Source organism: Oncorhynchus tshawytscha, unplaced genomic scaffold (genome assembly GCF_018296145.1).
Source record: "Oncorhynchus tshawytscha isolate Ot180627B unplaced genomic scaffold, Otsh_v2.0 Un_contig_4855_pilon_pilon, whole genome shotgun sequence".
NCBI lineage: Eukaryota > Metazoa > Chordata > Actinopteri > Salmoniformes > Salmonidae > Oncorhynchus > Oncorhynchus tshawytscha.
Window position 1 is genome coordinate 55,001 of NW_024609422.1, and position 11,831 is coordinate 66,831.

At 45.1% G+C, this 11,831-nt stretch overlaps 1 protein-coding gene across 1 annotated transcript in view; it reads right to left on the minus strand.

The window, feature by feature from the left end:
- LOC121844763 (serine/threonine-protein phosphatase 2A 55 kDa regulatory subunit B gamma isoform-like) overlaps positions 1-1,930 on the minus strand; it is a gene marked incomplete at its 3' end in the record, with an annotated part of 11,387 nt that extends 9,457 nt beyond the window's left edge. Inside the window, exon 1 of the mRNA XM_042315231.1 lies at positions 1,867-1,930. Within this exon, the coding sequence (XP_042171165.1) occupies positions 1,867-1,930 (64 nt within the window). The remainder of the gene's footprint in view (positions 1-1,866) is intronic.
- Between the last annotated feature and the right edge of the window lie 9,901 nt (positions 1,931-11,831).

Here is an 11,831-nt window from a genome sequence, read left to right on the forward strand (position 1 = left end):
CAACATGGAGGAGTCCAGCTCTGAACCCCTAACTCTCTCTCTCAAACAAACATCTCTGATTCTAAACTAGTTGTAGGCCTATCTTTTGTCATGTTGTGCCGTTGTACGCCTACATTATAAGTGTACCTAAGTGGACAGAGAGGTATTATAAACCTACCTAAATTGACAAAAGAGGTGCTGGATGCCTACCTTCGGTAACAGAGATATGCTATAAGCCTACCTTCGGTAACAGAGATATATTGGAAGCCTACCTTCGGTAACAGATATATTGGAAGCCTACCTTCGGTAACAGAGATATATTGGAAGCCTACCTTCGGTAACATAGATATATTGGAAGCCTACCTTCGGTAACAGAGATATAGATATATAACAGAGATATTTTGGAAGCCTACCTACGTTAACAGAGATATGTTGGAAGCCTACCTTCGGTAACAGAGATATTTCGGAAGCCTACCTTCGGTAACATAGATATATTGGAAGCCTACCTACGTTAACAGAGATATGTTGGAAGCCTACCTTCGGTAACATAGATATATTGGAAGCCTACCTACGTTAACAGAGATATGTTGGAAGCCTACCTTCGGTAACAGAGATATTTTGGAAGACTACCTTCGGTAACAGAGATATGTTGGAAGTCTACCTTCGGTAACAGAGATATATTGGAAGCCTACCTTCGGTAACAGAGATATATTGGAAGCCTACCTTCGGTAACAGGGATATATTGGAAGCCTACCTTCGGTAACAGAGATATGTTGGAAGCCTACCTTCGGTAACATAGATATATTGGAAGCCTACCTTCGGTAACAGAGATATATTGGAAGCCTACCTTCGGTAACAGAGATATATTGGAAGCCTACCTTCGGTAACAGAGATATATTGGAAGCCTACCTTCGGTAACAGAGATATGTTGGAAGCCTACCTTCGGTAACATAGATATATTGGAAGCCTACCTTCGGTAACAGAGATATATTGGAAGCCTACCTTCGGTAACAGAGATATGTTGGAAGCCTACCTTCAGTAACAGAGATATGTTGGAAGCCTACCTTTGGAAACTAAGTGGCGCTCTAGGTCTACGTAACTTGACAGAGTTATAATACGCAAACTTAATCTAACATAGAGGTATTATAAACCTACCTAATGTGACATAGAACCATTATAGACCTACTTAAGGTCAAATATATGTATTACAAGCTTTGATTATATAGTGGTATTATAAACCTACTTAAGGTGACATAGAGCCGTTATAAACCTACTTAAGGTAGAATAGATGTGTTATAAACCTACTTAAGGTGACATAGAGCTGTTATAAACCTATGTAAGGTAATATAGTGATATTATTAACCTACATAGTGTGACAGAGGTGTTATAAACCTACTTAAGATAACAGAGGTGTTATAAACCTACTTAAGATAACAGAAGTGTTATAAACCTACTTAAGATAACAGAGGTGTTATAAAACTTAAGATAACAGAAGTGTTATAAACCTACTTAAGATAACAGAAGTGTTATAAACCTACTTAAGATAACAGAAGTGTTATAAACCTACTTAAGATAACAGAAGTGTTATAAACCTACTTAAGAAAACAGAGGTCATAAACCTACTTAAGATAACAGAGGTGCTATAAACCTACTTAAGATAACAGAAGTGTTATAAACCTACTTAAGATAACAGAAGTGTTATAAACCTACTTAAGATAACAGAAGTGTTATAACCTACTTAAGGTAAAAAAGGTGTTATGAGCCTACTTAAGGTGACATAGAGCTATTATAAACCTATGTAAGGTAACATAATGATATTATAAACCTACATATGGTGACAGAGGTATTATAAACCTACTTAAGATAACAGAGGTGTTATAAGCCTACCTTCGGTGACGTAGTCTCGCAGGAAGCTGTGGTTGACTTTGGAGCTCTCGGTGTCCTCCCCCATTGGAAGCAAAGGAAGGGGGACCCGACCTGGACCAATCAGAGCTCTCTCTCCCCTCCCAGGCTCTGCCCATACTGCTGGGGCCTAGCGCAGTGGCCTGGGGCAAGGCATCATGGGATATGGAGGGGCGGAGGAATAGAGAGGATAGAGGGAAGAGAGGGAGAGGTGTGGTGAGGATGGAGAGAGAGGGGGAAGAGAGGGAAGGAGTTTGGTGAGGTGCGGAGAGGGATGGAAGGGTGAACAGGAGAGGGGGGTGGAGAGAGAGAGAGAGAGAGATTAGGTAGAAAAGGATGAGAGGGGAGGGGACCTGAGAGAAGGTGGATCGCCCACACACACTCCCACAGCACGCGGCGTGACCTCTGATAAAAACACACACTACTCACACCACTACACACACCACTACACACACCACTACACACACCAGACCAGCAAGAGAAGTCCCGAAATAATGAGAAGTCCACTGATACGCTGTTAGAGAGAGTCGTCCATTTGTCTGCCTGTGACTGTGAGAGAAAGAGAGGGAGAGAGTAGCACTCCTCCGTGTGCGTGATAATATCCACTGCGCTGCAGTATTTCCTTGGTAACAAACAGGAACAGGAACTGTAGCAGTAGTAGTATTTCCTTGGTAACAAACAGGAACAGGAACAGGAATTGTAGCAGTAGTAGCAGAAGTATTTCCTTGGTAACAAACAGGAACAGGAACAGGAATTGTAGTAGTAGTAGTAGCAGATGTATTTCCTTGGTAACAAACAGGAACAGGAATTGTAGCAGCAGTAGCAGGAGTATTTCCTTGGTAACAAACAGGAACAGGAACTGTAGCAGCAGTAGTATTTCCTTGGTAACAAAAAGTAATTGTAGCAGTAGTAGCAGCAGTATTTCCTTGGTAACAAACAGGAACAGGAATTGTAGCAGTAGTAGCAGGAGTATTTCCTTGGTAACAAACAGGAACTATAGCAGTAGTAGTAGTAGCAGCAGTATTTCCTTGGTAACAAACAGGAACAGGAATTATAGTAGCAGCAGTAGTAGCAGCAGTATTTCCTTGGTAACAAACAGGAACAGGAATTGTAGTAGTTCTTGGTCTCAGAGTGTGGAAGTCCTTGAAGGAGAGCGCAGGAGAACAGGATCTCTGCTACTCGAGGAGGAGGAGGAAGAGGAGACAAGGCCTCGACACACCTTCCTATGTTCTGCTTGTCGGCTTGTTTTGCCTGCCTGGCTCTCTGCCTGCGTGTCGGTCTGCCTGTCTGTCTGTCTGTCTGTCCTGTCTGCCTGTCTGTCTGTCTGCCTGTCTGCTGCTGCTATGTCCTCTGTACTGCAGTGTCACTGAGCAGGCAGGCAGGCAGGGGCACGTGTGTCTCTGTGTGGAGAGGAAAGGAGAGAGAGAGAGAGAGAGAGAGAGAGAGAGAGAGAGAGAAAGAGAGAGAGAAGGGTGGCGGGATGAGCAAAAAGGAGAGAGGGAGAAAGCGAGAGTAGAGGATGCTGTGGTTCTGTCGCTGCAGCCTCTTTCCAGCTTAGCCAACCAGAGCACAGCTCTCAGTCACGACTCCGCCCACTGCAGGTGATGAGAGGGAAGTGACCGACAGAGGGAACAGTGGAGAGAACGAGAGGAGAGGAGGAGGGGAGAGAGGGAGGTCTGAATACCCATACCAGTGTACTACATACTTCAATTGCATACTATGCACTCATCGTTGCATACTATTTAGCACGTACCGTTTAGCAAATGTTACGCAGTAGCGGCTCCTGATTGGCTGAGTAGGTGGGGCGGGACCGAGTGCCAGTGGATTTTTCCAAATTCAACAGACATGCACCAGATTAACCAGCCTGATTATAGCTCATTTCCAGTTAGATCAATTTCTCTAAACTGTGAATATAATAGGAATGGAGTTATAGACCTCCTCAGGCTGGTAATAGACCTCCTCAGGCTGGTTATAGACCTCCTCAGGCTGGTAATAGACCTCCTCAGGCTGGTAATAGACCTCCTCAGGCTGGTTATAGACCTCCTCAGGCTGGTTTATAGACCTCCTCAGGCTGGTTTATAGACCTCCTCAGGCTGGTTATAGACCTCCTCAGGCTGGTTATAGACCTCCTCAGGCTGGTTTATAGACCTCCTCAGGCTGGTTTTTAGACCTCCTCAGGCTGGTTTATAGACCTCCTCAGGCTGGTTTATAGACCTCCTCAGGCTGATTATAGACCTCCTCAGGCTGGTTTATAGACCTCCTCAGGCTGGTTTATAGACCTCCTCAGGCTGGTTTATAGACCTCCTCAGCTGCTTTATAGACCTCAGGCTGGTTATAGACCTCCTCAGGCTGGTTATAGACCTCCTCAGGCTGGTTATAGACCTCCTCAGGCTGGTTTATAGACCTCCTCAGGCTGGTTTATAGACCTCCTCAGGCTGGTTATAGACCTCCTCAGGCTGATTATAGACCTCCTCAGGCTGGTTATAGACCTCCTCAGGCTGGTTTATAGACCTCCTCAGGCTGGTTATAGACCTCCTCGGGCTGGTTATAGACCTCCTCGGGCTGGTTATAGACCTCCTCGGGCTGGTTTATAGACCTCCTCAGGCTGGTTTTTAGACCTCCTCGGGCTGGTTATAGACCTCCTCAGGCTGGTTATAGACCTCCTCAGGCTGGTTTATAGACCTCCTCAGGCTGGTTATAGACCTCCTCAGGCTGGTTTATAGACCTCCTCAGGCTGGTTTATAGACCTCCTCAGGCTGGTTATAGACCTCCTCAGGCTGGTTTATAGACCTCCTCAGGCTGGTTTATAGACCTCCTCAGGCTGGTTTATAGGCCTTCAGGCTGGTTATAGACCTCCTCAGGCTGGTTTATAGACCTCCTCAGGCTGGTTTATAGACCTCCTCAGGCTGGTTTATAGACCTCCTCGGGCTGGTTTATAGACCTCCTCAGGCTGATTATATACCTCCTCAGGCTGGTTATAGACCTCCTCAGGCTGATTTATAGACCTCCTCAGGCTGATTATAGACCTCCTCAGGCTGGTTATAGACCTCCTCAGGCTGGTTTATAGATCTCCTCAGGCTGGTTTATAGACCTCCTCAGGCTGGTTATAGACCTCCTCAGGCTGGTTTATAGACCTCCTCAGGCTTGTTGATAGACCTCCTCAGGCTGGTTTATAGACCTCCTCAGGCTGATTATAGACCTCCTCAGGCTGGTTATAGACCTCCTCAGGCTGGTTTATAGACCTCCTCAGGCTTGTTGATAGACCTCCTCAGGCTGGTTTATAGACCTCCTCAGGCTGATTATAGACCTCCTCAGGCTGGTTATAGACCTCCTCAGGCTGGTTTATAGACTCCTCAGGCTGGTTTATAGACCTCCTCAGGCTGGTTATAGACCTCCTCAGGCTGGTTTATAGACCTCCTCAGACTGGTTTATAGACCTCCTCAGGCTGATTATAGACCTCATCAGACTGGTTATAGACCTCCTCAGGCTGATTATAGACCTCCTCAGGCTAGTTTATAGACCTCCTCAGGCTGATTATAGACCTCCTCAGGCTGATTATAGACCTCCTCAGGCTGGTTATAGACCACCTCAGGCTGATTATAGAACTCCTCAGGCTGGTTTATAGACCTCCTCAGGCTGATTATAGACCTCCTCAGGCTGATTATAGACCTCCTCAGGCTGGTTATAGACCTCCTCAGGCTGGTCTCTACAACTCTCAATCAGAGTGAATCCCCGTCAAAGAATAAACAGGTGATTATCATAACACATGGACTACCTGACTTGATGGAAAGGAGACCCCAAACCCTGTGTTATCCCAAACCCCGTGTTATCCCAAACCCCGTGTTATCCCAAACCCTGTGTTACCCCAAACCCCATGTTACCCCAAAACCCCGTGTTATCCCAAACCCTGTGTTACCCCAAAACCCCGTGTTATCCCAAACCCTGTGTTACCCCAAAACCCTGTGTTACCCCAAACCCTGTGTTACCCCAAAACCCTGTGTTACCCCAAACCCCGTGTTATCCCAAAACCCTGTGTTACCCCAAAACCCTGTGTTACCCCAAACCCCATGTTACCCCAAAACCCCGTGTTACCCCAAACCCCGTGTTATCCCAAAACCCGTGTTACCCCAAACCCTGTGTTACCCCAAACCCCGTGTTACCCCAAACCCCGTGTTATCCCAAACCCTGTGTTACCCCAAAACCCTGTGTTACCCCAAACCCTGTGTTACCCCAAAACCCTGTGTTACCCCAAACCCTGTGTTACCCCAAAACCCTGTGTTACCCCAAAACCCTGTGTTACCCCAAACCCTGTGTTACCCCAAAACCCTGTGTTACCCCAAACCCCATGTTACCCCAAAACCCTGTGTTACCCCAAAACCCTGTGTTACCCCAAACCCCATGTTACCCCAAAACCCTGTGTTACCCCAAACCCCATGTTACCCCAAAACCCTGTGTTACCCCAAAACCCTGTGTTACCCCAAACCTCATGTTACCCCAAAACCCTGTGTTACCCCAAAGCCCATGTTACCCCTTGTTACCCCAAACCCCATGTTACCCCAAAACCCTGTGTTACCCCAAACCCCATGTTACCCCAAACCCCATGTAACCATACAGGCTGCATATCTTTCAAGTTATATATCTTAAAAACTTGATTGCTGATATGCAAAAAATTTAGGGACTATATCAACAATGGACTAATGAAACAAATACCAAAATATATTTTGGGGGTGGTTTTCCTTTTAGGTTTACCATCACATTTCATGCACCATTACTTTCCTGACCATCGATTTGAAAACACAAAACTGACCTGAGATCAGTATGTAGGGCCAGCTTCATCCTACTCCTATTTAAAACATAAAACTGACCTGAGATCAGCATGTAGGGCCAGCTTCATCCTACTCTGATTTAAAACATAAAACTGACCTGAGATCAGCATGTAGGGCCAGCTTCATCCTACTCTGATGTTAAAACACAAAACTGACCTGAGATCAGCATGTAGGTCCAGCTTCATCCTACTCCTATTTAAAACATAAAACTGACCTGGGATCAGCATGTAGGGTCAGCTTCATCCTACTCCGTCCCCTGGGCTGCTCTCTCCTCTCCCGGTCCAGCTTCAGCTCTGGAGCTCAGAGAGACCATCTCCATGGCATTGACATAAAGATCCATGCTGCTCACCCTGTTCACTCTCTTCTGCCTCCTGGTGGTCTAGTGGGCCTACAGTCACTGAGACAACATATGTTGATATCAGGTTTAAGATGGACGTCTGGAACAACAGGAGAGAAATAGAAAACGTAGCTCCTCAACTACTTTCCCTCATTTAGATAGGACAACAACATGACATGTGACCGTGGAGATGAGTAGAGACATTCACTGAGATAAGCATTCTGGGATATTTAAGTTAGGAGGTGGTGATGTGATGTGGTCATGTAACAGTGCTAGCCACCCTCCCTCACAGGGCAACATGAGGAGTGGGCCTACAGTCACTGAGACCGTGGAGATGAGTAGAGACATTCACTGAGATAAGCATTCAAATACAAAAGCATTCTGGGATATTTAAGTTGCATTTGATTCCCACTGAAGAGCTAAACAGTCACTGTTTTGCAGAGGAAGTTGTATGAATGAAGGAAATTAGATGAATATCAATGATAATATTTTTGTTATTACCTGAGCAGATCACTGTGAGTCCACCGAAGGAGTTCAGGTGTTCTTCAACATTTCCTCAGTGAAGGCTCAGATCCCATAACAGTAAACTCCAAACCCTCTGGTGATGTTTCCAAGTAGTTCTGAAACAGTGGAGCCACAGCACAGCTGTCTACACACTACTGCAGCTGCAGGCGTCCTGGCCAGGCCCCAGTCGTCAGCTCCCACTGTCCTGGTCGTACCACTAAACAACACAGCTGTCTACACACTACTGCAGCTGCAGGCGTCCTGGCCACTGTCCTGGTCGTACCACTAAACAACACAGCTGTCTACACACTACTGCAGCTGCAGGCGTCCTGGCCAAGCCCCAGTCTTCATCTCCCACCGTCCTCCATCTCCCTGGTCGACAGCATAGCGACTGCCTCCTCCCACCAGCCTCACATCATCAGGCTCTGAGAAAAGAAAAGAGAGAGACAGTAATCTTACTAAAACACACCTATATTGTCTCTCATATTCTTCACTCCAGGTGAGAAACAATGTTGACTGAGTGACAAACTGTTTCTTACCTGAGCAGGTGAGTCCAACAGCATTACCAGGTAGGCAGGTGTTGTTCTCTCTGTCTGAGGTGTCACAGTCCAGGAGACGGGACTCTTTGCCTTGACACTGGAACTCTTTATCCCAGGTCTGACCCTCACCTTCTCCATAGAGCCCCCCCTGTAGAGCTGCAGGAGCCCCACAGCCAACATCCCTACAGACTACCTCTGCATCCTGCCGGTGTCACGTTCTGACCTTTTTCCTTTGTTTTGTCATTATTTAGTATGGTCAGGGCGTGAGTTGGGGTGGGCAGTCTATGTTTGTTTTTCTATGATTTGGGTATTTCTATGTTTCGGCCTAGTATGGTTCTCAATCAGAGGCAGGTGTCATTAGTTGTCTCTGATTGAGAATCATACTTAGGTAGCCTGGGTGTCACTGTGTGTTTGTGGGTGATTGTTCCTGTCTCTGTGTTTGCACCAGATAGGACTGTTTAGGGTTTCACACGTTCCATGTTTATTGTTTTGTAGTGTTCATGTGTACATTTACACATTTTGGTCCTCCGATCCTTCTCGCCTCTCCTCTTCAGTTGAAGAGGAGGAAATCCCTGACAGCCGGTCAAAGTCAGCTTCACACACTGAGGCCCAGGACTGATTGGACTTCACCTCCACTCTCCCAGAGCAGAGACCAGCTCCGTCCACAAGCCGCACAGACGCTGGAGAAAAAGAGTTGGTTGAACATTCAATCTGTTTTGTTGATGACACTGTCGAGGACTAAACACAAATATGTTGGATAAAAGATTGTAGTTTGCTATGTTTGATACTGTAAGAGGTAGAAATGGGTTCTTAGTCACTCAGGATCGGGTTGGGGAATAATGCAGGCAGGAGACAGGAATAAGTTTACTTCACTTTATAGTAAATAAACAGCTGGACGTCCATCAGGCAGCTTCACTTCAGTACCATCTGAACTACAATGATCTGCCCATGAACATCTCCCATAAACCAATATGACAAACACAAATATAATGTTTAAAATACATCTGACATCTCTCCCTCTATTTAAAATTAGATATTGCATAATGTACAAATAAATCTTACCTGAACAGATCACATGATGATAATATTCACCGTCACAGACACTACGTCCTCTTCTTATGATGTCACACTCTGTAATAGAAGACTCATTTGCATAACAACCACATGATGATAATATTCACCGTCACAGACACTACGTCCTCTTCTTATGATGTCACACTCTGTAATAGAAGACTCATTTGCATAACAACCACATGATGATAATATTCACCGTCACAGACACTACGTCCTCTTCTTATGATGTCACACTCTGTAATAGAAGACTCATTTGCATAACAACCACATGATGATAATATTCACCGTCACAGACACTACGTCCTCTTCTTGTGATGTCACACTCTGTAATAGAAGACTCATTTGCATAACAACCCCCTAGTCTGACACAGACACTACGTCCTCTTCTTGTGATGTCACACTCTGTAATAGAAGACTCATTTGCATAACAACCCCCTAGTCTGACACAGACACTATGTCCTCTTCTTATGATGTCACACTCTGTAATAGAAGACTCATTTGCATAACAACCCCCTAGTCTGACACAGACACTACGTCCTCTTCTTGTGATGTCACACTCTGTAATAGAAGACTCATTTGCATAACAACCCCCTAGTCTGACAGACACTACGTCCTCTTCTTGTGATGTCACACTCTGTAATAGAAGACTCATTTGCATAACAACCCCCTAGTCTGACACAGACACTACGTCCTCTTCTTGTGATGTCACACTCTGTAATAGAAGACTCATTTGCATAACAACCCCCTAGTCTGACACAGACACTACGTCCTCTTCTTGTGATGTCACACTCTGCAATAGAAGACTCATTTGCTTAACAACCACCTAGTCTGACACAGACACTATGTCCTCTTCTTATGATGTCACACTCTGTAATAGAAGACTCATTTGCATAACAACCCCCTAGTCTGACTCCTCTTCTTCTCTTTTCAAACAGAGGCCCTCTAGATTCAGCTACATCATTCCCACAGTCTCAGCTCTCTACACACACTCTTAGCCTCTCTCATCATGCCCGACCGACCACTCAGTACATAGACCCGACCACTCTCCTCTGTAGAAGACTTCCGCTGTGCCAGAGCAGGAAGTGGTCCCATTCACCAGTCTGACTGAGTGTTCAGCTGTAAACAGCAGAGAGTGAAACACAGTGGTGAGGACACCTGCATTGCTTGCTGTTTGGGGTTTTAGGCTGGGTTTCTGTACAGCACTTTGAGATATCAGCTGATGTGAGAAGGGCTATATAAATAAATTTAATTTGATTTTGATTTGACAGTGTTTCTGTTATTCTAGCAGCAGTAATGCTTTGTGGTTGACAAGTGTTAGTAGTTCCATGGAACAGGACGTATTCATAGTGTTGTTTTGTATGGACTGGATGGTGTGTATGGACCCAGGATATTCTCCATGTGGTATAAAGTGGACTCATATAGAACTGCTATAATCACTGTAGATTTATACTCTACCAACCTGGTGGGCTGAAGCTTTGAGCCTGGAGATCTGAGGAGAGAGAGAGAGAGAGAGAGAGAGAGAGAGACAGAGACAGAGAGAGAGACAGAGAGACAGAGACAGAGAGAGAGAGAGACAGAGAGAGAGAGAGAGAGAGACAGAGAGAGAGAGAGAGAGAGAGAGAGAGAGAGAGAGAGACAGAGAGAGACAGAGAGAGAGAGAGAGAGAGACAGAGAGAGAGACAGAGAGAGAGACAGAGAGAGACAGAGAGAAGAGACAGAGACAGAGACAGAGAGACAGAGAAGAGAGAGAGAGAGAGAGAGAGAGACAGAGAGAGAGAGACAGAGACAGAGAGAGAGAGACAGGGAGAGAGAGACAGAGAGACAGAGAGAGAGAGAGAGAGACAGAGAGAGAGAGACAGAGCGAGAGAGAGAGACAGAGAGACAGAGAGAGAGAGAGAGAGAAATAGGAGAATCTAACATTTCCAAGCAGACAACATAGGAAAATGAATAACAATGACAAATGGTTTGATGAAGAACGCAAAAAAAAAAAATATATATAAATTTTTGAGAAACCTGAATCAACCAAAAACACAGAGAGACAGAAAACCTTCACTACGGTGAATCACTAAAACAATACAGAGAGACAGAGAGACAGAGAACAATACAGAAAAGAGAGAGAGAAAAGACTGAATCAGAGAGAATACTAGAGAGACAGAAAACCTTCACTACGGTGAATCACTAAAACAATACAGATATACAATACGGAAAGAGGAGGCACGTCAGAAATCAGCTCAATGTAACTGAAGAATCCATAGAGTATAGGGCGCAGGGGTCTAAGGCACTGCATCTCAGCCCAAGAGGCGTCACTACAGTCCCTGGTTCGATTCTAGGCTGTATCATATCTGGCTGTGTCCCACAGGGTGGTGCACAATTGGCCCAGCGTTGTCCGGGAGTAGGCTGTCATTGTAAACAAGAATTTGTTAAATAAAGGACACATAAAAACAATAAAAAATATTCTAACCACTTCTGGGAAAATTTGAACTCACTAACAAACAGCAACACAAAAAGTTATCTATCCAAAACGGAGATGTATGGATAAACCACTTATCTAATATTTTTGGCTCGATAACAAAGAACAAACAGCAACACAAAAAGTTATCTATCCAAAACGGAGATGTATGGACAAACCACTTATCTAATATTTTTGGCTCGATAACAAAGAACAAACAG